Below are 26,608 nucleotides of genomic sequence, written 5' to 3'. Positions count from 1 at the left end.
CTACGTGCAGCTTGTCTGTGTGCCCGACGCCTCGCTGAGAGTGTCGCAGCTGAGAAGCTGCTACATCAGTGGCTGGGGTTCCACGACTGCAAGAGGTGAGTTCCCAAAAGGGACTTGTTTGGCAGGCACAGAGTGACTTCTGCCAGCCCAAGCCCTTACCAAAAGAATGAAGTCCTTCAGCTTCACCTCAGGCAGGCCGGCGTTTCACTGGTCATTTGGCCAACAGAGAAAGTGATGGAGGAAGGTGGGGTCATCCCAGATCACAAAACAACTCTTCTCCAGAGCTGAAACTCAGCTTCTGGAATCTCCTGGCTCCTAGTCCTGGGTAATGTGCTTGATACGTCTGGGCAGAGCTCCTGAATCGTGAAGCAAAAGGTTTTCTTTGTGTAGGGGTGGCGCGACCACAGGTATTTCCAACATATTGTACAACCTCTCTTCTCCAGGAGAAACCTAGACTGAGAGAAGAAATGTGGAAATATCACCAGAGGAGGAGAGAGAAGGAGTGTGAGCTCGGGAAGGTGTGGATGCTGACAAGAAGCAGGTGCTCAAATGTTACTGCTTTGCACACACCCTGTGTGCTCACCTTCTCCCAGAATCCCACAGCTGTGTAGCAGGAGGCTTTGGTAGGGCAGTGTCAGCCTCACCTCAGCTGGGGCCTGGAGCAGAGCCTGCCCCTCCGACACCAGCATGGCTGCCTGGCAGCTGGGTGGGAAAATGGGAAATGGCAGCCCCCGGGGGAAACAGGGTTGCCCGGGGAGCATCCCAATGCCATCCCTTCCCAGCAGCCCACGGCAGCACAGCTCACGCTGACCCCGGGAGTCCTTACAGCAGAGCCCCAGCTGCCCTGCTGGAGCACAGAGACCCCGAGGGGAGAAGGAGGGGAGACGCTTTAGGCAGCCTGCCCCCTCCCCAGACACCCCCGGGCACGAAAAGGTCCCGCGCCCTGCCAAGCCGGCGAGTCGCCAATCGTGCCGCGGTGCAGAGGTGGCCACCTCCTGCGTGCTCTGGGCTGGCGCAGCCTTGCCCTGAGCTGGGGGAAGGTTCCCTGTGCCTCAGTCCAGAGTCCTCACCTGCAAAGCCTCATTTTCAGGGCCAAAATCCTCATTTTTGGGGCCCCAACCTGTCTGTTCTTGCCCACAGCCGCGTATTTCACTGTCCCACTTCACCGCTCTCCACAGCTTCCCCAGGAGGGGACGTGAGAGGGAGGTGCTGAGCTCTGCTGCTGGGGTCCAGGGACAGGACGCATGGGAACGGCTCAGAGCTGCGTCAGGGTGTGTTCAGCTGGGCACGAGGATCCGTTTCTGCACCGAGAGGGCGGCCGGGCGCTGGGACAGGCTGCCTGAGAGGCGGTCGGTGCCCCCAGCCTGTCCGTGCCCAGGAGCCCTTTGGGCAGTGCCCTCCATGCTCTGCTGTCAGGCCGGGCCAGCCCTGCAGGGCGGGCGGTTGGACGAGGCGATGGCTGCCGCTCCCTCCCCAGCGGAAGCTCCCTGCTCTGCCGTGCCCACAGGGTCACCGCGAGCACCCAGCCCACCCTGTGGAGTTCATCACCACATCGCCTGGGAGCAGGGCAGGCACCGGCGGAGGGGAGAGCGGCCCCTCAGGCAGCCAATAGCGGAGAGCAGCACCTCAGGGGAGGGTGGGCCCCACACCATGGCAGAGCGACAGCCCAGGTAGCCAATCAGAGGTCACATTTCAAATGAAGGGCAGGCACCCAGCGGGGCAGCCTGAACACAAAGGGGGCCAATCAGAGGCAGCAGCACCTCAGGGGAGGAGACTGACAGCCCTCCCGACCTCTGCCGGCCAAGACTACATGGGAAGGAGGCGGGCCCCGATTGCAGCCAGGCCCAGCTTCACCATGGCTCCTGTGGGGCCTGCCCCGAGGCCGAGCAGCCCCTGGACCAGGCCCAGGGCCCCTCCTCCCCCCTTCCACTGCTCCTCTCTGTCTCCTCTGCACCCCCCAGCTGTCCCCGTGTTCTGGAACCCCCCGTCTCCGTGATGCTGAGGCCACCGGGGTGGCGGTGGGGTGGACAAGGCTGGGTGGGGGTGATGCTTGCCCTGGGGCCATCGCCTCCCCCACATCCCCTCCCCGTAGCCACATCGTCCCCGCAGCAGCCTGCAGGGTGGTGAGGAGGGGCAGGACGTGGCTGCCGTCCAGTGTCTGCCCTGAGGTGGCGAGGACGGGGGGGATGTGGGGCTGGGGTCTGCCCCCCGAAGCAGGGAGGTCCCAGGGCTGATGCTCTCCCCCATCCCCACAGCTCCTGCACATCATCTCCTTCCTGACGCTGCCCGCCCTGCTGAGACGGGGCCAGATCTGCCGCTGCCTCCACGAGGGCTGCGACAGCGAGGCCGCCTGCACCTACTCTGCACCGCTCTCTGCCCCGCCGCCGCCAGTGCCCGCCCCTGCAAGAGGGCCACCATCCTCAGCTGTGAGTCTGTCATTGCCAAGGGACGGTGTGGGTGTAGCGCTTGGTCTCCAGGACTCATCTTTAGTGTCCAAACTTTTATTGTAGGTTTTAATGCCTTCTTTTTAGGACCCAAAGCCTCCTTTTTAGGGTACAAACCCTCATTTCTAAGTTCCAAACCCACCTTTTAAGGTTCAAATGCTTATATTAAGGGCTCAAAGCAACATTTTGAAGGTGCAGAGCCTCCTTTTCAGAGTCCAAAGCATTGTTTATAGGGTCCAAAGTCTCCATTTGAGGTCTCAATCCTCATCTTTAGCTTCAAAAGCCTGCTTTTCAGGAGCCAAAGCCTTCATGTAGAATCAAAACTGCTCCTTTAGACTTAGAAGCCTTGTTTGTTTAATGTCCCAAGCTTCATTCTGAGGGTCTAAAATCCCATTTTAACAGCACAAAGCCCTGATTTTCAAACCCAAAGCATCACTTCAGGGCTTAAAATCATCAGAATTTCAGGGTTCAATGCCTCAATGTAATTTCCAAAGCCCCATTTTCAGGGCCCAGTGTTGTATTCTTAAGCCCCAAGCCATCCTTTGGCGGGTCTGAACTCTACTTTGAAGGGTCCCAAGCCCTCTTTTACACCTGAAAGCCTCCACTGGAGTGCCCAGAGTCCTCTATTTGGGACAAAATCTCCATTTGTGGAGGCCATGGAGGAACCAAGTCGTTCCCCTCCTTTTCAGGGTCTAAAGCGTCCCTTGTACATCTAGCCTATCCTTTTGAGTGCCCAGAGCCCCATTTTCAGGGCTGAAGCCCTCATTTATGGGATCCAAACCTGTCTTTTATCACTCACAACCTTCTTTTAGGGCCCACAGTTCCATTTTGAGGGTCCTAACTCTCATTTTGGAGGCAGAAAGCCTCTTTTTAGGCTCCAGAGCTATATTTCTAGCATCCAAAGCATCATTTTGACTTTCCAAAGTCTCAGCTTTGGTGGCAGAGCAGAGAGCAGCCTGGTCCCACTGAGCGCAAGGCTGCTCTCCCGCCTCGGCTGCCCTCAGCCCGCCGTTGCTCTGCACACCGCTGCCCACGCGATGACCCACAGAGGTCCCTTCCAACCCCTAACACACCACCCTGGCAGTTTGCCTGTGGAGCGCTGGGGACAGCTGCCCAGGGGAACGGGGAGATGGCTCTGCCCCGTCCTGCTGCGAGAGCAGGGCTCGGCCCTGGTGCTGAGGGCACTGAGCGTCTGCCTTGCTGCTCTCCAGCTCCTCCGGCGTGCATGGAGCCCTCCGTCACCAGGCATGGGAAGTGTGCGGCTCCAGCGTACGCACCCGTGGGTGTCCCAGGGCACACGTGGAGATCCCGCCTGGACCCGGGGAGTGACAGCTCTGCAGCCGCTCGTTCAGGCGAGGTGAGCACGCTTTGTTTTTGCCCTGCGTTAGTGGGGCACGAAGCACTCAGCCCAGCCCTTGAGCGGAGCTGTGCATGCTTTCAGCCAGCTGGCACTTGTGCCGCTGCTCAGGAGAGCCCCTGCAGGTGAAATTGCCGCCTTGGCTTGAAGAACAGGCCAGCACTTCCCTGCTCTTGGGCTGTTGTCCTCTGCCCTCGGTGATTCCTTCCCTGGCGAGTCCAAGAGATGCCTCTGTGAATGCCCGCCTGTGCAGTGTGTGTCCTTCTGGCCTGGGGCCGTCAAAGCAGATCTCCCTGCAGCTAAGTGATGGCTGGGAAATGCGTACCCTTGCAGCCCCAGTGTCCTCCAGTGGCAACCTGCTGGTCAGCTGAGTCCCCAGGGCTGGCTCAAAGCCTGCACAGTGGGACGCAACTGCTGCCTCACAAGACCTCTTTCTGTCCTACAAGAGGTCGATGGTGATAGCACCATCTGGAGGGCCCAAAGCCTTTTTTTAGGGTCCAAACCCTCCTTTGCAGGGTCAAACCCTCATTGATAAGTTGCAAGCTTCGCTTTTACAATTCACAGACTCTTATTAATGGACCAAAGCATTCTCTTGAAGGCCCAAAGTCTGATTTGGGTGTCAAAGGGCTCCTTTTTAGAGTCCAAAGCCTTATTTGTAGGGTCTAAAGTCTCCTTTCATGGCACCAAAGCCTCATTATCTGGATCCATAGCCTAATTTAGAGGATCCAGTCGGCAAGCTGGAGGGTCCAAAGCCTCATTTTAGCATCCAAACTGCTCATTTTGGGTACAAAGCCTCACTTGTTTAATGACCGAAGCCTCATTTGGAGGCTCCAAAGACCTGTTTTTAGCATACAGAGCCCTAGCTTTTGGCACCAAAACATCATGTGAGGGCAAAAGTCCTGATTTGAGGGTTCAGCATCTCATTTTCATTTCCAAAGCCTTATTTTCACATCCCAACGCCCCATGCTTCAGGCTCAAACTCTTTTTTGGAGAGTCCAAAGTCTCATTTCTAGGGCCAAACCCCTCTTACAGCTCTAGGCCAACACTGGAGTGTTTCGTTTTATGGGGCAACAGAGTAACCAAGAGGTTCCCCTCCTTTGCAGGGCCCAAAGCGTCATTTGTAGACACTCTCCATCCATTTTAGATCCCAGAGCCTTATTTGCAGGGCTGAAATCCTCATTTTTTTGGGTCCAAAGCTGTCTTTTATTAGCCATAGTCTTTTTTAGGGCACACCGTTCCCTTGTTAGGGTTTAAACCCTCACTTTCAGAGCAGAAAGCATCTTTTTAGGATCCAAAGCTCTATTGGTAGTGACCTCCCCAGGGCCAGGACTCTGCGCTTCCCCTGGCTGCACTTGTTGGGGCTCTGCTGGGGCAGGGTGCGACCCTGGGCTGGTGCAGAGAGCAGCACCACGTCGTGACTCTGTGCAGGAGCAGGGTTTTGGGTGCCACCGTCGCGAGGCTGCGCCCAGCAGTGCAGGCTGGTCGGGGAGCAGCGCCCCGAGACGTGGGGGCAGAGGGTGCGGGAAGAGGGGGACAGGCGTGGGGTGCTGAGCGATGGGGCACGGGCTGGCCCTGGAGACCCCCGGGCTGGAGACATCTGCCCCGGGACCAGTGCAGAGCTGCAGGCCTGGAGCTGGGCAGCACTTGCCTTGGGGGAGAACAACAAAATAGTGCCTGGCACGCGCAGAAGGACCCCTCAGCGTTCACATCCCACCCCTCCCTGTAAAAGAAAAGCTAAAAAGGGTGAGGACAGCAAAGCCATCTGCACTGTTGGTAACACTGAGACTTTTTCTGTCATTTGCATGCGTTTCTTTTATTTGGCTAATGGGATCTGGGAGCCCTTGAGGGCCAGCGTGTGCCGCAGCTGGTGGCCCAGTCCTGGTTCGGCCGTCTGGCAAGATCCCCTCCAGGGTCCCTGATGTGGTACTGGCCTCTTGTTGGCTGGAGAGTCCTCGGAGCTGCTGGTGCACCGCTTTGGGGGTGGCCGTGGCCCCCCGGGAGCATTCCCTGACCCGGATGAAAGTGGAGGGCCTGGGCACAGCCTCCCCAGGCTCCTCCTGGGGCTCTTCTTGCTCCATGGGGATGGCAGCTGGAGCAGCGGGGTGGCTGCCAGGTGCCCACACACAGTGGCAGATGAGGTGCCGAGGAGCTCGTCCGTGCTGCATCTCGCAGGGCTGCCGGGGGAGGCAGAAACCCTCCTCAGGAGGCAGCGGGGCCGGGGGCATCTTGGTCAACATGGCCATGACGGTGTCATCCACCATGGCTGCCTCCAACCCCCTGTTGTCAAAGATCTGCTCCAGCTCCTGCTGGACCCAGGGCTGCAGTATCTGCAGGAGCATTGGGTGGTTCTGGAAAAGGTTCATCCCGTTCGGGGCAAAATATAACACAGACAATAATAAACTGTATAGCGCAGTCCCATACCTACCATACCCACAATACCCACAATGGCTGCAAAACAATAAAAACTACACAATACGTACTGTACAGTGCAATGCATACTCTACATACAGTAAACGACATGCAACATATAATAAAACAAAATACCTTAGAAAAGTAAACACTCTAGAATGAATAAACTGTTATAAATACTGTACCATACAATAGGACAGGACACACACAATGCATACAAGGCAATGCAAGAAAAAACCATGCAATACAATACCTACAACGTGGTGTACAGTATGTACAAGACAATACAGAACAATACAAAACACAGTACCGTTTTTTCAATACGATACCAAAGCAAGGCAAAATACAATGCACAGAATACTATAGAATGCACAGTAGAATGCATCAAATTTAAAACATACTGTATGATAATACATATAATAACAAAATACCCCACAGGACATTAAAATGCACAGATACAGTACAATACATACCATCCCTTACAACACAACACATACAATACATTCCATGTCTTTCAGTAAACAACACAAAATTCACAGTGCGGTGCAAACAACACAAAATGCATTACATGCAATACAGAACACTATACCTACCACACATGCCGTACAAGACACACCATACCACATGTAGCACACGGTACGTAGCATACCATTCCGTACCATACAATACATATCATGAAATACGTACCACACAGTACAATCAGTGCAGTACAGACAATTCACTACATAGAGTAAGCTACGTACATACCATACCCTACAATACCACACGGTTCATAAAATACAGTGCATACAGTACAGTAGATACAATGCAAGAGCACAAAGAATGCAATACAATACAATACAATACAATACAATAAAATACAATACAATAAATACGATAACGTCATATGATACATACGATACACAGTGCAATACACTCGGTAGAATACATACCATACAGTAAAAATACAACACAAAGACATTCAGAATGCCACAGAACACAATACAAAACAATAAATGCCACACCATACAATACAGTGTGTACAACACAACACACACAATGCATGCAATACACTAAATGCCGTATCACACAATGCAAAATGCAATACAGTACAATACAGACAGCCCGATGCAAACTATAATGCAATGCGTATAATGCAAAGCAAAATACCATACAGTGCCATGCCATATTGTACCATACCATACTGTACCACACATTTCCATGCCATACCATACAGTGCCATACCGTACCCTACCCTACCACATCACACCACACCACACCACACCACACCCACCTGTGACGGATGCCCTCCTCCTGTCTGACCTAACTGAACTCTGGTCCAGGCAGGTGCTCAGCAAGTCGGCCTGGCCAAAGTTACTCCTGTTCTGTGAGTGGTCAGTGACAGCTCAGCACCCAAACCAAAAAAAGTGGTTTGGCTGGAGACTTACCTGAGAAGGGAACGAAACTGCATGAACCCAGCAGAAAATCTGACCACAAATCAACCACTTGACGCCCTAAGTATCTGCAGTCATCAGAGTCCGCTGAGCTCTCCCTCCATAGCAGCTGGCTGCGTGGCCGTGATCTCCCCTGGATCTCCCAAGGTCACCCCTCGAGGCTGAGAGGTCCCTGACCTGACCCCAGACACTGGTGGCTCAGTAAGTGACATTCTATGCACGTGTGTGACATTTAAGACACACTTAGTAAGCTTACGCAATAGTCGTTGTATCCCGTACTGCTCCCAATGTAGCAGATGATAGCAGAGTATTGACCGCCAGTCCATCAGTATTTATTAAATATTTTGCATACCGAAATGTACTGATTAGAACTGAATGAATTAGCTGCCAGCTCAGATCTCAGTGATCTCTGACCCTTCTCCTGCGACAATACCATACCTACCACACATACAATACCATACACGCCAAACAAAACCATACATACCATAGACACCCTAAATACCGTAGCTTACCCTAAGGACCATACAATGGCATACCGTACCATACCATACCCACAGCATCACACCGTACCCACTGCATAGTACAAAAGACACGACACCTTACAAAACAAAACACTGTATGTACCATACCATGCCTTACACATACAACAAATGCAACGCAGAATGGAATACAATGCAAAATGTAACGCAAGACGCACAAAACAATACCGTACCCTACCCAATGCCATACCATATCCACAACCAAAATACCATACCATACCATACCATACCATATGTACCAGACAAACAGTAGAACATACAGTACCAGACCACGCCTACCATACCTACAAACCATGCCACAGAAACCGCACCACACAGGCAGTGCATACCAGACAATCCTACCAACCCTCACTATACAAAACACAGCACATTGCAAAATGCAACACTGTAAATGCCGTACCATACAAAATAACACAAAATATTGTATGAAACACGCTACACACAGTGCAATAGAAACACGACGACACAAAAAAGACGATACAACACAAAATGCAACACGTACAATGGAGCCTATAGCCCTCCATCGCAGCACTCCAGCTGTGGGACTCATTCCGCCGTGTCTCGCTTATCCCAGTGGATCTGCGATGGAATGCAGTACCTGCTGTCTGCACTCTTGTACAAGACAGTCTGCAATACTGCAGGGCCATACAACACAAACCAAAGTCCAGTGCAAGCCATACACTACAGGCTGTACGGTCCAAGCCACACCACACATAAAGCACACTGCAAAATACATTGCAACGCAAAATGCATTACAGTACGTACAATACAATAAATACCGTACAATACAATACAGTATATAAAATACAATACAAAAACCCCACAATACAATACAGAATTCAATACAATTCAAAATACAGTACGCACAACGCAATAAATACAGCACCACGCCCTACAGTACATACCATACAACACCACACACGCAATCCATACCATACAACACGTGCATTAACATAATGCCATAGCATGACGTACAGTACATGCAATGCAACGCAACGCAAAAGCCACAGAGCACATACATTCAATAGAAAATACAACACAAGCAACACAACACCTACTATAGCACACACTATATATGTTACATACTATCAAATGCACACAATACAATACAAAATACAGTAGAAAAGAAATTACAGTACCTACAGCACAAAACACACAATATAGAGAAGACAATACACATCGCGCAATACAATACAATGTGTACACAACATACAGTACCCACACACTGTACAAGCTATACAATACATACCATAAAATAGAATACAATCGATACAATGCACAACATAGAATACAATGCACACCATACCATGCATACCATACCATACAATGCATACCATACAATACAGTTCCCAGTAGACTAGAAAATTAAATACAATAAAAAGCATACCATGTACTACACCCAAAATAATACATGGAATACATACAATAAAATAAATACCGTAACATACATTAAAGAAAACACATAAAATACAGTATAGTACATCAAATACATAAAATTCAATGCAAAATACAGTACAATGCCATACCATACAATGCCAGACCATAAATTACCATACCGTACACTACCATACTTTACATTACATACCGTACATTACAATATAATACAAAAAAAAATACATAAAATACAATAAAAATTAAACCATACAATGCAGACAATACTTACAAAAAATAAATACCACACCTTTCAATACATTGCATACAATAAAAGAAATGCCATACCATAAAACAGAATACCAAACTTACAATACAAACAGTACAATGCAATACAAAAGAGAATCAAACCCCACACAATACACCCAACACAACACACAGAACAGACCAGGCCCAGTACAACACAAAACCCAGTGCAATACATCACACACCATACAGTCAGTACCGTTCTGTATTCCACACACCATACATGCAATACAATAAGAAATGCAATGCATAATGAAGCACACCATACAAAATAAATACAGTAGAAAGAGTTAGACAACACACTGCACAGAGAACAACTGCATACTATACAATAAATAAAATACAATTGCAATAGAAAAATAAAACACAAATTAGAAACATACAACACGATGCAGACAATGCCCTACAATAGATAAAACACAAAACAATACCCACAGTACCATACCATGCCTACCAGACCATACAATACACACAGTACACTACACAAAAAAATAAACAATACAATAAAATTACAGCAGAAAATACATGATGGAATGCAATACAGAAAATAAAATAAATAGGATACAATACAATGCATACAGTACGGTACATACTCTATGACACCATACATACCATTCAACATATGCAACACATACCATACAGTACAACAGACACCACACCATACAACACAGACAATAGGACACTATAAGTAACTTGCCCTTCGATGTACAGCACACCGTTCATGCCAAACAACACCCTGCACGCCAGACAACACCATACACCCCAATGCCACATCCCCAAGACCATACCCCCAATGCCAACAACACAAAATACACCATACTGTACAAAATACACAACATAGACAATGCCGTACACACCACACCATGCATACATTAAACGCAATGCAAAATCTAACGCCAAAAAAAATGTAATGCATGCAGCACAGCACCACACCCCATACCATGCCCAGCGCTGTGCCATACGGGCAGTACAAAACTGAATACAATTCTTACAGTACAGACCATACCGTACCTGCAATACAAAATACCCTACCATACAAAATAAAAAAACATACTATACCAGATACAAAACCATACCATACAAAATACAATAATACATAATACATACCATACAATACATGCACACACTGCACCATGCAAGGCTTACCATCCTATACCATCCTATACCATTCAAAATGCCATCCACACCATCCAAAACACCGGACCACACCATAAATACCTTATCATGCAGTAAACTCCATACCATGCGACAGACCCAACACACAGCAGAGGGTACAGCGCACAACACAGAAGACAGGACACAACACACGCCATCCCAAACAACGCCGTGCCAACCCTTAGCTCACCTCCAGCTCTCCCATGGGTGTCCTCTGACCCCTCCATTTCCGCTTCAAGCCCTCTCCATCTGTCCCGCCGGATGACCGGGGCTGTACCCACATGCCCGGGGCCTCCTCCGATCCCACCGAGGTCCCTGGGAGAGTGAGGAGTGTTCCCCTGACAGCCCCGAGCAGTGACCTGCTGCCACCCCTGCCCAGCCGTTCCCTGTACCTTCCTCCCGGCACACAGACGGCTCCTGGCCCTGCCGCGCTGGCCGACCACACGCCGAGCTGGGCTGTGTGTGCCGCAGATGGCAGAGCCCAGCTCCATGGCTCGGGGTCCCTCCCGGACACCCCTCCACCTGCCCACCCCCTCCTGCAGCTCAGCCCCCGGGCAGAGCCCCACGTCTGCCTGTGGCACCCCGGCCGGCCGGCTGGCTGTCACCCCTCCGGGAACAGCCCCGCGCACCCCTCCGCCGGACCCCCGGGCAGGCGATCGCCTGCGGGGACAGGTGCTGGGGCCGGGCGGCTGCGGGGGCTCTGCCAGGCGCAGGCAGCCCCGGGGAAGCTGAGGACGCCGCGTTCCACCCGCTGCCGGCGCCTGCGCTGCCGCGTCCCTGGGCATCGCCGTGCCGATGGGTCTGGCCGGCCTCCGTCTGCCGCGGGGCAGTGCCCGTTGGTGGCTGTTGGTGGCTCCGCCCGCTGTGGGTGGTGACCGTTGGTGGCTCCACCCAGTGCTGTCTCGGCCAATCCGCGGTCTGGACCCGGGGCTGGGGGACCGCCCCCTGGGCCCCACACAGCACAGCAGCCAGCACAGCACCGACAGTGTCACACAGACCGTGGGCACAGGGCAGTCGGTACCACAGAATGCAGCAGCACAGCACAGGGAACGCGACAGAGAGCAGACAGGGCAGTGAATCCCACAGCACAGCACACGCTGCACACCGCGCAGTGCACAGGAACGCAGCGCAGAAATCAGGAACATGAAATAAAACGAGGAGCTGACATGTGACTGCTAGTGACGTGCTGTGACAGTTAACGAGTGCATCCTATGTGACACAATTCCTTCAGAGGATGATGTTGGGGTAACACAGAGGTGTTTTTCTCCCCTCTCTCTGTTCCAGGTTTTCTCCAGTAATCGCCAGTCTGACGCGACTCATTCGACAGAAGCTTGCCAGCAGGCATCACTGTTCCTGTTTGTGGAGGTGAGTTTCTTGTGACAGGGCTGTCTGCCCCAGCGTTTCCTTTTCGGAAGCATCTGATGTTCAGCTGAAAGAGAAATCAAAAATCTTCCACTAAAATTCACGCTTTTCTTTGTTCCTTCTGTTTGGGTTTATGGTCCTGGATCGTTAATCGGCTGGGTACGTCCAACGTGAAGTGCAGGAGCGCGTGTTTAGGAACACGGTGGAAACCCTGGTGCAGTGATGGAGCTCTGGTTTCAGCAGCAATGGAGAGATGTGTCATTCCCGCATTTTACCAGAGTGGTAGTAACTAAAGTTTTTACTTGTGTTCTATTGTGGATGTTACATGATGTCCTTCATCTGTTGTGGCTGCTTTAGTTCTTGACTCCATCCAACTCAACTGTAGTGCTGGAAGTTGCAAAATGTTCTCCACTTCTTCTGTTATTTGGTGGTTATTCCAACCACCAGACAGCTCTGTGCGGCTGTGCTTTAGCTTTGCAATGTGCAACATTTTTGTCAGCAGATTTCCAGTAATTGCTAGAAATGCAACTGTGGTGTTTGGTTTAGTTGTTGCTTTTTTTTATAGCACTAAGTTTTAATGGATTTCATTGGCCAAAGTCACAAGGCATGATTGCACCTTGCTGTTCCAAGGGAAAGTAGTGAAAAGTGCTACAGAACCTCTTTCAGCTTCCCCCCCTCCCCACCCCGCTACTAAAGCTGCTGTTGCTCTTTCAGATGGAAGGGCTGTCATTTTCACAGGGTGTCTTTGTCAAGTTTGGCAAAAATCCCATTCTCTGCTCTGCCACTCCTTACTGGGTACTGTCTATATGCACACATGACTGCATTCAGAGAGCAGAATTACGGTAAGGAATTTGCAGCAGGCTGCTGTCGGCAATGGACAGTGCTACGAAAGAAAATATGGAGAGAGGCAAAGTCGTTATTTCGGCAGTAGCCAAGTAGAGCTGTGAAGAAATGTGAAGTGCACTGAAGTCTGGTGTGCCTTGAGACGTTTGGTGATGTAGACGTAGCATGGGATTCTTTCTTCCTCACAGCCTTGGTTAACCTCTCATCTGTCTGTGTGTCTGTCCCAAGGGCTGGAGTCGTCAATTAAAGCTGCCGAAGGATATGGCTAATGAGGTCTGCCCAGGGGCTTGCCACCACACATGGTGAAATCTCAGGAGTAAGACTTTGCTGGGTCCTGCTGGCGTGCGGGAGAGGGCACTGGTCTGCCAAGATGATGTGACATCCTCAGAAGAGTTTGGTGTCTTTTCTCACTTTTGGAGTGTTGCCACGTTACGCTCTTGGCTTCCTCATTCTGCTCTGATCTTGCAGATGGTCGGTCCTTCTTTTGTCCTTCTCCTGGGCACCTTTCTGGAGAGCCATTCCAGAGGCCCGTGGTGTCTGAGCAGGGGCTGTGTCCCTTAGCGTGGTGGCTGTTGGCGAGCTGTCGGCTCACAGGGGCTGGTGGCTGTCACCTCCTCATCGTGTGAGGGACGCGGAGCAGAAGGGACCCCGTGCTCTCCTGGCCTGACTGGATGTGTGCTTGGCAATGGCTGCTGAGTTGAGAAGAAATAAGAGCACCTCTGAGGTTTACTGTGTGAAACTCTCATCCCTTGTGAAACAAAGGAGATGCTTCTGGCGAGTGGAAGTCAGGGCAGGGAGGAGCGCCCCAGGGCATGCTGGGAGCTGTAGTCCTGGGGCCTGCCCTGGGGCAGGGGCTGCTGGGTGGCCATGTTATTTCCCAGGACATGCTGGGAGCCGTAGGCCCGGGGCAGGGGCTGCTGCCGGCCATGTTGATGGCCCTGCGAGCAGCACTCAGAGCAAGGCCTTCTCTTCTGCTTTCTGCCCTGGGCTCCTGTGGGATGGCTTCTGGGTTCTGCAGCCCAGCCCAGCTTCTCCCTGGCAGCTGCTTCCAGAGCCCCGAGGGCTCCCCAGCTGCGCTGCAGGGCAGGACCAGACGTTCTCCCCAGACCCCAAGGAAAGGGGCTGAGGCTGAGCCAGTGGGACGTGGCCCGGAGGCATTGCTAAGGAGCAGCCCCCTGGTCTCCTCCTCAGCCGGACCGTGGGGAGCTCTTCTCCAGCACGGCTGGTGCCGCTGGTGGGGAGTGCTGGGTGTCTGGGAGAGCGCTCTGAGGCTCAGGCACTGCCTGGAGGAAATCTCCTGAGTGGCCTTTAACGAGCCCATGGCCGTTCAGCTGTGGCTGCAGGTCTGGCCCACAGCTCCCGTGAGCAGAATCCGACCCGGGAGCACCTCCCCTCCCATCATCCATGCTAACGCTTCTGCTCACTGTGGGCAGAGAGCTGCCGTTGCTGAAGTCCTACTGTTCTTCTCCCTGCCAGGAACTCAGCCAGCTGAGAGAGCTCTCCACCAGGCTCTGCAGACACCTGATGAGCACTGTGGTGGGGAACAGCAAGAGGCAGATGAAGAAGAACATGCAAGGGGGCCTGCTTCTGCTGCTCTTTCATATGAGCGACCAACCGCAGAGCGTGGCCAAGGTACAGCTGTCAAAGCTCAGCAACGGTGCAGGGAAGAAAGTCGCAGCTGTGTGGGCCAGGGCACATCCCAGCTTCCTAAGGGTGGGATCACCCCAGGAGCAAAGGCAAGAGGAGGGAGACACCAGATCTCCTTCCACAAGCCATGGTGCCATCTCCCAGCTTCTGCTGCTCTGCAGGCCTCTGGGGAAGCCCTTCTGGCTGCAGCAGAGCTCCTCAGGTGGAACCAGCTCAGACACCTGGTGTGGACCTAGCAGGCATGAAGGATCAGCGAGTGCTTGGTGAGGACAACCCCCAAGTCCCCGGGCCCAGACTGGGTGAGGACTGCCCCCCGGGTCTCTGCAACAGGGGGTGCTGGAGGAGGGCCTGCTCCTGTGGCCAGGGAGCCTCTGTGACGTGGCCATGCCCACGTGCTCTCTGCAGCTGGCGCGGGACAGGAGCAGGGCTGAGGAATACCTGGAGCAGAGCCTGCCGTACCTGCAGGATGCTAAGGCCAGCTTGCGAGAGGCGGCCGTCAGGTTCATTGGTGAGCCACCGTCCCCGGTCCCTCTCTGGGCAGCCTGGCCCCAGGCCACCGTCCTTCCTGGGGTCACCCTGCTGAGGGGGGAGGCCGTGCAGCTCAGCGGGCAGGGCTAGGGGCCTTGCGTGCTGGGTAGTGGGGCGGTCTGATGGGAGCTCTGTGCCTAGGGCTTGCCGTGCAGCACCTGAGGGAACAGCACGGGGAGAAGCTCTGTGAAGTCTGCGATGGTGAGTGGGGGCAGCACTGGTGGAGCTGAGAACAGACCGGGGACGGGTGCTGCCATGCCTTGCCCAGCTCCAGGGAAACGCTTCACGGACAGGGGTACATCTCGGGGGCGTTTGGAGCAGCAGCTTCCAACTGACCCTTGTGTCCCACCTGCTCCTCCTGGCCAGGGAAAGAGAAGGGTGGGCCTGGCGTGCTCTGGAGGGGATGCCTGGGGGTCTCTGCAGACAGTGGGCTTTCATCTCATCTCATCTCATCTCATCTCATCTCATCTCATCTCATCTCATCTCATCTCATCTCATCTCATCTCATCTCATCTCATCTCATCTCATCTCATCTCATCTCATCTCATCTCTTTCTGTTGCAGCCCTCAAGCTCTTGGAGAAAGACACCAACCCCTCAGTCCGTTCCTTTGCGTCTCAGACCATCCACATCCTGCGATCTGCAAGGGAGCAGCCAACATGGCGATGGACCCTGTGAGCACTGTGCTGCTGGCCCTGCAAAGCCAGCCAGAGGTGAGGCTCTCCTGGGAGAAACAGCTGCCTTTTTGGTTAAAGATGGATCCACAAGCCCAGCCTCCTGGCATCCTTCGCATGGGGAGCACCCTGAGCGTGCTGAGCAGACACGGTCGTTCCTGGCCTCTCCCACAGCCCGCAGAACATCTCATCCCTCAGCACACCCTGGCTGCCCTCTTGTTTGACAAGTTTACCCTCAGCTAGGCTTTCCCCAGAAGTAGCTGGGTTTGTTCCCTCCTGGAGAAGTCTCTCCTTTAGTGGGGCAAAGGGCAAAGGGGACATGGCAGCCCCTGAAGGAAGCAAGGTTGTCCGGGGAGCTTCCCGATGCCGTCCTTTCCCAGCAGCCCACGGCAGCACAGCGCACGCTGACCCCGGGTGTCCTTGCAGCAGAGCCCCAGCTGCCCCGCTGGACAACAGAAACACAGAGGGGAGGAGGAGGGGAGACGCTTTAGGCAGCCTGTCCCCTCCTCAGACACCCCCGGGCATGGAAAGGCCCCCGCGCCCTGCCAAGCCGGCGAGTCGCCACTCGTGCCGCGGTGCAGAGGCGGCCACATCCTGCGTGCTCTGGGCTGGCGCAGCCTTGTCCTGAGCCGGGGGAAGATTCCCTCTGCCTCAGTCCAGAGTCCTCACCTGCAAAGCCTCGTTTTCAGGGCCAAAATCCTCATTTTTAGGGCCCCAACCTGTCTGTTCTTGCCCACAGCCGTGTGTTACCCTGTCCCACTTCACCGCTCTCCACAGCTTCCCCAGGAGGGGATGTGAGCGGGAGGTGCTGAGCTCTGCTGCTGGGGTCCAGGGACAGGACGCGTGGGAATGGCTCAGAGCTGTGTCAGGGCAGGTTCAGCTGGGTACGAGGATCCGTTTCTGCACCGAGAGGGCGGCCGGGTGCTGGGACAGGCTGCCTGAGAGGCGGTCGGTGCCCCAGGCCTGTCCGTGCCCAAGGGGCCTTTGGGCAATGTCCTCAATGACTCAGTTTGACCTTTGCTCAGTCCTGAAGGTGTCGGGCAGTTGGACTAGATGGTCATTGTAGGTCCCTTCCAAACGAAATTATTCTATTCTATGCTATGTTTTTTCACCTGCGTGTTGACAAGGCTGGGCCTCCATCCTGAGAACTCATCTCAAATGACAAGGACATAGTCAGAATTATAGGATTAAATTAATCAAGTAATTCTGCATCTGAATGAAGTAAATCTGCAAATTTTCAAGCGGCCCACAGAACAGACCTAGCTGAACAAAAAGAAATGTCTGTGAATTATATATATCCTGAATTTGTGGGGACTGTTGGAGAAGAAAAAGAAATCACAGCTGAAGTTTCTTAACTGTTCTTGTAAGATGAGACTGCCCCTTGGCAAGGGTGCATTTCCCTTTCCTACCTGATTCTTCACAAATCTGGAAATTCAATTGCTAGAGAGTTTAGAATCAGAGAATCATAGAATCATTTAGGACAGAAAAGACCTTTAAGGTCATCGAGTCCAACCACAAACCTCACACTTGATTCGAAGATGCGGTAGGAAAAAAAACCTCACAGTACAATGTATACAGTTCAGCAGGTATTCTTTATTGCGGCGCCGGGCACACGGGGGATTTCTCCTCCAAACGTGCGCGCCAGACACCCTGTTGCTTCAGCTTAAATGCAATCACACAGGTAAATATTCATTATATTTCTCGGAACTAATTAGCATATGTAAATATCTTTCACGCATGTCTGTTAGCATCTTTGGGTGGTCTTCAGGGGTCCCAAGATGAAGGCCCATCCTCTTCATCACGCTGTTCACTGATTGACATTTGTTTCTGCGCAAACTCAGTTCCAGGATCACCTAGATCATGTCCTTCAGGTCGCTTGGCTCCGGTCTTGTTGCCCTCTTGGTGCCTTCTGATCTCTGTAGCTTGGCGCATTTGCCCTCCCAAGGCTGAGCTGTCTGGAGTAGAATCATTTAGGAGTCTCTTTTATCCCACAATTATCCCAATTATTTGCTGAGAACCAAGACCACTTTTGTTTCACTTAATTATTTTGTCTAACGACTAAGTGATAGCTGGTGCCCATGTCCTTTCACTACATTCCTTAATGAGAAAACAGGGATTAGTGCAACAGCCACATCGTTAGATCACTATGCATGCAGAAATACAAGTTACAGTACTAAAGACTACTAAAAACTAGAAAATATTAAGGCTTTTTTGTTATAGTTTCACATTTCTTACAATCCCCTCTATCACACTGCCAAGTCCACCACTAAACCATGCAGACCCCATCCGCAGAAGACACTCTCCTGTTTCGGTCATTCAAGCTGCTCTAGGATTTTGCTACAAGGAAACAACTCTGTTCATCATCTCTGCAGTCACACAGAGACAGAGTTTTCACGGGAACTTCTCCCTACAAGGCCACGCAGGACGCTGCTACAGAGTGGGACCTGCCTGCAAGCTCCTGTGTCACAGGGAGCTGCTGAGGTTGTCCTGCAGCCAAGGGATCTGTGCAGTACACACAGGTCTGAAGGCCACGCTCCATCTACATTGGTCTTCTCGTCAGGGTCAGAGCTCAGGTTTCCCCGGGAGAAGACTGTGCTCCCCCCTGATGCCACCGCTGAGGTGCTGTGGCCCAAACGTGCCCTGCCAGGAGGAGCCCCGTGGCTTGTCACAGCATGGTGGTGTGTTTGGATTCAATGAGATGTGGTGGGACAGCTTGATGAGCTGTGGTGCTGCCGTGAGGACACAGGCTGTGCCGTGGGCAGTGGCGGGGAGGATGAGGACGGGGGGATGTCCCCTGTGTGACGGAGCAGCTCAGATACAGGGAGCTCCTCAAGGAGAGGGGCTGCAGGCTGCATTAGCATGTGCGAGTGAGGATGTCCAGAGGCTGTGGAACATCTCCAGGGACAGAGCTCCACCAGCTCCCGAGGCAGCCTGTGCCACCGCTCGTCACCAGCACAGCACCCTTTGCCTTTCCCCTCGCTGAGCTGCACAAGGCCCCCGCCAGCCCATCTCTCCAGCCTGCCCAGGTCCCCCAAGATGGCGGCATGACCCCCTGGCCTGCGCCGCTCCTCCCCGTCCGGTGCCATCTGCCACCTTGCTGAGGGTGCGCTCGGCCCCACCATCCAGACCCCCAGTGCAGGGAGGTGTTACGCAGGATCGGGCCCGGGCCTGGCCCCTGGGTGGCACCGCCAGCCACCGGCCTTTCCCTGCACTCGGTGCCGCGGAACAGCACCCTCGGGCCCGGCTGTGCAGCCAGTGCTCAGTGCCCCTGGCTGCTGGCTCGTCCAGCCCGTGTCCGCTCGGGGGACGTGAAACCCGTATTTAAAAAGAAGAGATGGCACGATGGGCACATGCCAGCAACAGTACTTTCAAATCCCAAGACACAAACCTCCCACACCAATTGCCCCAACACCTACAGAGACGAAAACACGGCACGAATCTCACAGCCAAGGCCAGCAAGTGCTTTTAATTCCAGCTTTGACCTTTCTGCCAGTCCCCACTGCAGTGCCCTGAGTGTTTGCTCAGCCCGCATCTCTAGGGTACTAAAACCCTCCTCTTCCTCCTCTTCCTCCTCCTCCTCCTCCTCCCTGCTGAGGAGTCGTAGTCCGTGGTGTCCATAAACTGGCTGCGGAGATCACAGCTCTGCCACGGGGATCTGCTCCGCTGTCTCTGCCTCAGCAGGGTTTGCTCCCGAGCAGCCCTGGGTATGGGAGCCCACCCGGAGCTGGCATTGGCGGGCCCTGCAGCTGCATCATCCTCTGGGGCTTGGTCACGATGTGGAGGACCTGCTCTCCACCTCCTGGTTCTCCTCGCTGAGCGGTGGCAGTCCGTGTTCTCCATGAATCGGCTGCGCAGACCATAGCCCTGACCCAGGGACCTGCTCTGCTCTCTCTGTCTTGGCAGGGTTTGCTCCAAAGCAGCGCTGGGTGTGGGAGCAAACTGGGAGCTGCTATCAGAGGGCCTTGCAGCTGCGTCGTCCCTGGCAGCGTGGACACGACTTGGAGGAGCAGTTCTTCTCCTCCCTCTTGCGTGCTCGTAGTCCGTGGTGTCCACGAGCCAGCTGCGGAGATCCCGGCCCCACTGCGGGGATCTGCTCTGGGCCCTCTCCCTGGCACCGCTCCTCTGGCCACGGGCAGCAGGGATGTGTCTGTGCTCCTCTGTGCTGCTGCCCTGTGTCCCGGTGTGCAGCATACAGTCGCATGGCGGACTGCAGTCCAAGCACGCAGCTGTCCTTCTGAACAGCAGCCTCGCACAGCTGCAGAAGAAGCGGTGCAAGCACGAGCCCACTCTGGAGGTGATGCTGAGGCTGCTTGGCCTGATGGGGCACAGCCAGCCTGCAGACACCTCCCGTGCGCCTGCCTCGGTGAGCTGGCTGGGGCTGGCTGGTGCAGAGGAGCTGCTGTCCTCTGGAGAGTCCTCCGTGCCCACCGCCACGTCCTGCAAAGGAAGCAGTGAAAGGTGAAAAGGTCTTCCTGAAAGGATCAGCACAGTGGGGAACAGTGGGGAACCCCCAGAAGCTCTGTCAGGGGACAGCTCAGGGCCTCCCAAAGGCCCTCTCGGATGGCTGCAAAGGCAGAAAGGCCAACGGCAGACAAATGGGACAGATCTCTGTGGGATGATCTGGGAGGCAGTAGAGTTGTGGCTGTGAAGCCAGCTGCAGTGTGTGAGGGAAAAGAGAGCAAGGCCTTGATTCCAGAAAGCAATCCGCCGTCCATCTGGTGCCCTGACCCACCCCCCAGAGTTATCTTAGTCCGACGAGGCAGACCCTGTTACCTAACAGAACCCACCTGCTTGCTGCCGGCTGCCCACCAACTGAGGAAAGCCTGGGCATATGATGATGCCGGTGAAGGAGAAGTCCTTTCTCCAGTTCACAAATCAGAGCACCTGGAGAAAAAAAAAAGAATGATCTGCTTTTAGAGTTGCTCTTGCAGCCTCCCCTGGGGTTCAGTCATTTTCTTGGAGCAGTTTCTATGACAAAGAGAAAAGGTAACCAAGACTCCCAATGGCAAATTCGATTGGGGTCTGCCCACCAGGGCTGACCCCATTAGAGCAAGACCTTGTCTTTACTCCCCTTATGGCCTCCATTTCACAGAATCATAGAATCATCACATGGTTTGGGTTGGAAGGAATCATCCAGATCCAACCCCCTGCCACAGGCAGGGACACCTCCCACTCGATCAGGTTATTGAAAGCCCTGTCCAGCCTGGCCTGGAACACTTCCAGGGAGAGGCATCCACAGCTGCTCTGGGCAACCTCTGCCAGTGTCTCACCACCCTCACCGTAAAGAACATCTTCCTAACATCTGACTGAAACCTGCCCTCATTCAGTTTGGAACCGTTACCCCTCGTCCTGTCACTATGCTTCCTGATAAAGAGTCCCTCCCCATCTTTCCTGTAGGCCCCCTGCAAGTCCTCTTCTCCACACTGGCCGGCTGCAGACAGCAGACAGAGAGTAGAATGCTGCAGGGCAGCAGCCTACAGCCCAGGAAGGAAAGATAGCGATTGACGTGGGGTATGTCAGAGTCAAGAGAACTGAGTGATGCTGGCAGTAATTCTCTGCTGTGAGAGAAAGAGAAACACTAGGAGGATGAGAAGAAAACCAGCAAAACCAAGGAAGGAAACATATTCTAAACAGATGTCATTACTTGTTATTACCTGATATAAAACAGCAGATAAGCTTGCTGCCTGAGGACTTTCTTGATGTCACAAAGAACCACAGATGCGTCGTCCATCATGTACCACAGCACATTGCTGGCCTGCAAAGAAGAGATATCTGGAGACGAACTGCATGTCTTCTTAACAGAAATCAGAAAAAAACTGCAGAACCATGAGTACATCAAAACAAATTCAGTCCAGACCGTAAGGAGACCTTCTCTCACCAAGAATCTTGGCTGCCAGTAACGCTGCCGTCTCTTCCCCAGCTCACATTTTTCTCTTGTTAGGAAGGAAGTTGCTCTTTACCTTTCATTAGCAGAAATAGTGTCCTGCACGACAGTTGCCACCGCTGTGTACCAGGACAGCATATAAGGTGTAGAGCAGAGGTTCTCCAGTGATCTGAGACATGTATGGGCGAAGATACAAGTACTCAGGATATTCCACAATCTATGGAGAGACCGAGGGGGCTCAGAAAAGATCCTGACCTACTGCAGGAAAGAGCCTTCCAAGACTAAAGGCTGGAGGTGTAGAAATAAATCTTTAGGGATCACAGCAACTGGCTTTTCCCTAAAGCAACGTGTAATGCTTTGCGTGGCAGGAAACTGCTCTCGGCGAAAGCAGCTCTGCTGGAGCAGAGGACATGCTGGTCTTCCCACAAGAACTCTCCTCTCCACGGCAAGGAACGGGAAAAACCCAACATGACCAACTTGTGAAAGAGACTACTGCTTTGGGAAATCTCCTGCTGCAGGCAGAGAAAATTGCACCTCAACTGCGCACACAGTTTATCACCACAGTTCGCAAAGAGGTAGTGCAGAGGGGACGTGCCTAGGTGGGAAGCAGCTCGGGGTATGCGTGGTCCAGCACCTCCAAGTCCTTCCTGACTCCAGCAGGTGGAGATGTGGCCGGTGGTTGGCAGGCCTGGTCCTCTTGTAAGGTCTGTGAACGCTGGGGCTGATCAGTCAGGTAGGCTGCAGCCACATGCCACCCACGGGACTGAAAAGGTCTCTGTCCTCTTGCTCGAGAGCTAGGCCAGCTTCAGGTTCGCTAGTGAACTGCGCACGCACACAGCGCTCCCACCAGGAGCTGGCCCGAGACACTCGGTCTTTCCAACTGCGGGGTCCCTATGACCTGTGTTCCCTTCTGCCATCGCCAGCAGCCAGGCCGCTAGACCCACCCCTCTAGCAGGTACAGAGCGGGGCCACACAGAAAAGGATGTGGAATGGCTCTCAAGAAGAAGGTCGGACAGGCTGTGGGGAGTAGGGACAGGGTTCAGCCAAACAAGCTAAGCAACCGGCACTTTGCTTATGCTCAAGGACGAGCTTCTTGAGCCCCCCTTCTCTCCATTTTCCACACTTATTCATCCCCCTCGACTTCCTTGGCTCCTCACTTTCTCTGCCCTTGTCTCCTCCCATGTCTCCTCCCAATCAAGGGACCTAGCCCCGCCTACTAGTCCCCCTTGCTCCCAGGTCTGTCACATCTGGGAACAGATTGGGTCTTTCAGGGGCTGTTAGCTAGGTCATCTTGGCCTTGCGTGGCATTACTGCAGTGGTTTCCTGGCTACAGCTGTCCCTGCCAGAGTCCTCTCCCCAGAATGACCCCGGCTCTTCCTTCAGATATTGCTGAAGTCTGGCCACCTCTCACACCATTCCCCCTTAACTTCTGGTGACATCTGGCTCTTCCTCATGGCACTGTAACTCCTGCCAGCTTTCTTTCATCTTTCCATTTAGCAAAGGCTTCAACCAGGTCCTAATCATCATCCCCAGAGTTGTCTGCATGTCACATCATTATTTTGCATCCTCTTTCTAGCCTCAATGTGCCAGTCTTCTTCATGCCATGGTGGCTCTGAGCACGCTCCTGTCTGACCAGGCATGGTGTCAGCCCTGCTGAGCGACTCTTGCCCTTTGTGCCCTCCTTGACTGCCTGCAGCCTCATTTTGCCGGGCATGGAAATGCTTGCCTTGCGCACGAGAGTGAATTGGACTCAGGCACGGTTAACTGTGAAACCTGGCAACTTTACTCAAAGAACTAAGTCAGCTTCAGCATTTGTGTGCACTGGGAAGTGTTGCGGAGGAAGAACCGGACTCGACACGATGATCAATGTGATCACGTACAAGCCGTTTATTAGCCTCAGATAGCTCACTTTTATATTCCCCACTACATACGCGGCGATCCCCCATTGGTGATAGTCAATTTAACTCACATAGTAACTCGATTATGATTGGTGTGCGTCACTAGATCACGCGCACTGCTCGTGGCCTTCTTGCAGGCGGCAAGTTCCTCTTCGGCATCTGGGAGTTGTTTGTCTCTGCATTCTTACTTCCTCATTCCAACCGCAGTTTGTCCTCTGGATGCCCTTGCGGCCTTATGCTAAGGCTCTGCGGCCTTAGGCTAAGGCTTCATGGCCTTCTAGAGAAATGCTGGATTGCTCACATGTCCCCAGTCCTTTAATGCTTCATCCTCCACAGGGAGGAGAGCGGGCAGCACAGAGCAGGCCTTTGATGCTGAGGCTGCCTTTGGAGCAGCAGGCATTGCCCCAGAAGGAAATGATCATGGTCCAGTGCAGCCTGCGCTGTTTCCTGTTGATCCTGCTCCTCAAGCCTTTTTTCCCCTGAGGAACTGCAGGAGCTCCTTCAGCCGAGTAAAGAATTCCACCAGCTTCTGGCGTGGAAATGGACAGGAGCTAATGCTGCCCGACTGTGTTGGTGCTGGTGTTGGCCTTGGCCTCTGAGAGGGGCTTGAGGTGGAGAGAAAATGACTCCATGGCTGTGCTGTTGGACTATCTCTTCTTGCTGAGCGCAGTCCCATCTGTAGCAGGATCCAGTCGTAGAAGTGCTGCGTGGAGGTGTAGACTCCAGGCTGGTTTGGTCTGGCACAGCCTCTCCCCCAGCTGGTCACTCCAACAAGCCAGAAGTAGTCGTAGGTGTTATCTTTGCAGACCAGAGGACCACCGCTGTCACCCTGCAGCGGAGGAGAGAGGGTTAAGGTGGTGTTGGGTGGCCCCGGTCAGCACTCTGGCTGGCTCCTTCTCTCCCGCAGCAGCTGCCAGAGCTGTCCTGACTGCACACAAAGGCTCTGCTCAGGTGCTGGAGCCTACAGAAGCTTGTCTGGCAGGGGGTTGTGGGCCAGTCAGGCAGGGCTCTCTCTCTGTCCTCTTTGCACAGTGATCCTGGATGTGTGGAAGGGGGATGTTGCAGGACTGGGCTCTGGAGCTGTGGGCTGCCAAGAGCACTAGATGGGCTTTGTGGGCAGAGAGCCAGGCCTCTGGGACAAGGGCGGCACTGGGCAAGGACCTGCATCTGGGCAAGGGGAGGTGAACCCCAAGAGTGGAGGGGACCCAGCAGTGGCAGGCTGACTTGCCAGGCAAAGCACGCGCTGGGGCAGGTTTGGGCGGTTGCCACAGGGCTGCCTGTGCTGTTGGGGGTGGACTTGTAGCACGCTCCTACCTGGCAGGTGTCGATGCCGCCCTGCGGATAGCCAGCACACAAGTTGTGGCTGTGGATGGCCCCTCCGTACCAGCGGCTGCTGTTGCAGAGCTTGATATCGATGAGGCGGACCTTGGCCTCCTGCAGGACATAACTTGGTCCCCCAGCTGTCAGCACAGAAAGGAGTTAACAGCTGGCAGCTCGCTGCCAGTTCTCCTCTCCTCCCCCCCACCCCGGCTTCTGGCTGAAGCCCTGCCCTAGGGCTGGGCTTTGCGTCTCCAGAGGCACTGTGCCGCTGCTGTCTCCCTTCTGTCTTGCTTGGGGTAATTGGCCAGGCCCACCTCTCCATCGGCATGTATCCCGCAGCCCGACTCTGGCTTTCGCCTCTGCTGTCAGGAAGCCCACCCCGCCTCCCCAGTGTGCCCAGCCTGCGCTCAGGACACCACTCCCTTTTGGGAACTCACCTCTTGCAGTCACGGAACCCCAGCCACTGACGTAGCAGCTTCTCAGCTGCGACACTCTCAGCCAGGCGTCGGGCACACAGGCAAGCTGCACGTAGTAGCCGCACAGGACAGGCTGGTCCAATTCCAGCAAGGCAATGTCGTTCCTCTGCGTGATGTTGTAGTAGTGCTCGTGAACCAGTAGCCGCTTAATTGTGCGCACTTGGGTCTCAGGGCCCAGCTGAGTCAAGTGGCTGGCCCCGATCACCACGTGCCACATGGTGATGTGCCTGCAAGGCAGGTGGAGAGAGGGGTCAGAGGGAGCGCAGCCACGTGCTGCAAGCAGCCCAGCAGTTGCCTGCCTTCTGCTGCACAGGGCAGAGAGGAAGGCAGCGCTACGGAGGGTGCGACTGCCCTAGCACGCCTTGGGCACAAGGAGTGTCGGGCGGGAGGCTGCTAGGAAGCCGTGGCGTGAGCCCAGCCCTCTCGCGAGCAGTCTCTCAGCTGGGCTTGGCAGTGCCCAGGCACTGGGCGTGCTGCAGGGAAGCGGGATGGCGCTAGCACGTGCTGCTGTGGAGCGGGCACGTGCTAGTGCTGTGGGGCTGTTCCCTGGTCCTCCTTACCCGGGCGTGATGAAGCAGTGGGCTGCTGTCAGCACCCACTGTGGGCTGATGAGCGACCCTCCGCAGACATGCGCTATGCCTCCTATGATGGGCTTCTGGATGCTGACGATCCAGGGCCAGGCCCCTAGCTGGGCATCGGTGCCACCCACGACGCGTGACATGCCGTAGTAAGAATCCATGGGCCGGTGCCCGCAGGTCCCTCTGTAAGCAGAAACTGATGAATGTCCTGCTCGGTGGCTTGCTGCTGTTGAGGCTGCAGGTCAGCCCCCTTCCCCCCCACCAGGCGCTGCATGGACAGCAGGGCCGCGGAACCCTGTGGGGCATGCGTCCATCTACCCCTGTTTGTGCTTGAGCCCCGTAGGCGAGTTGTGCCAGCGGCCTGGCTGCTGGCAAGGAACTGAGGC

General features: G+C 53.9%; 1 protein-coding gene and 1 long non-coding RNA gene across 2 annotated transcripts; one reads left to right on the top strand and one right to left on the bottom strand.

The window, feature by feature from the left end:
• The first annotated feature begins 15 nt into the window (after window positions 1-15).
• Window positions 16-2,330, top strand: LOC142364749 (uncharacterized). Its single transcript, XR_012766340.1, has 3 exons — window positions 16-95; window positions 444-541; window positions 2,256-2,330. It is a non-coding gene; the product is annotated as an uncharacterized LOC142364749 (long non-coding RNA).
• Window positions 2,331-24,311: 21,981 nt separating this feature from the next.
• Window positions 24,312-26,383, bottom strand: LOC142364754 (acrosin-like). Its single transcript, XM_075444881.1, has 4 exons — window positions 26,205-26,383; window positions 25,628-25,871; window positions 25,163-25,285; window positions 24,312-24,677 (listed from the first exon to the last, which is right to left on the bottom strand). Exons 1-4 carry the CDS (start codon window positions 26,381-26,383, stop codon window positions 24,312-24,314), a joined length of 912 nt encoding a protein of 303 aa, XP_075300996.1.
• Between the last annotated feature and the right edge of the window lie 225 nt (window positions 26,384-26,608).

Source organism: Opisthocomus hoazin, chromosome 29, assembly GCF_030867145.1.
Source record: "Opisthocomus hoazin isolate bOpiHoa1 chromosome 29, bOpiHoa1.hap1, whole genome shotgun sequence".
NCBI lineage: Eukaryota > Metazoa > Chordata > Aves > Opisthocomiformes > Opisthocomidae > Opisthocomus > Opisthocomus hoazin.
This window is presented reverse-complemented; position numbering and strand designations above follow the sequence as displayed.

Excerpts from the sequence above, each read along its gene's own strand:
- LOC142364754 (XM_075444881.1), bottom strand. The coding sequence starts at position 26,383 with ATGGATTCTTACTACGGCATGTCACGCGTCGTGGGTGGCACCGATGCC. Across the intron at positions 25,286-25,627 it reads GAAGCTGCTACGTCAGTGGC|CAGGAGGCCAAGGTCCGCCT; the intron begins TGGGGTTCCGTG and ends AGTTATGTCCTG. Across the intron at positions 24,678-25,162 it reads GCGGCATCGACACCTGCCAG|GGTGACAGCGGTGGTCCTCT; the intron begins GTAGGAGCGTGC and ends CCTCCGCTGCAG.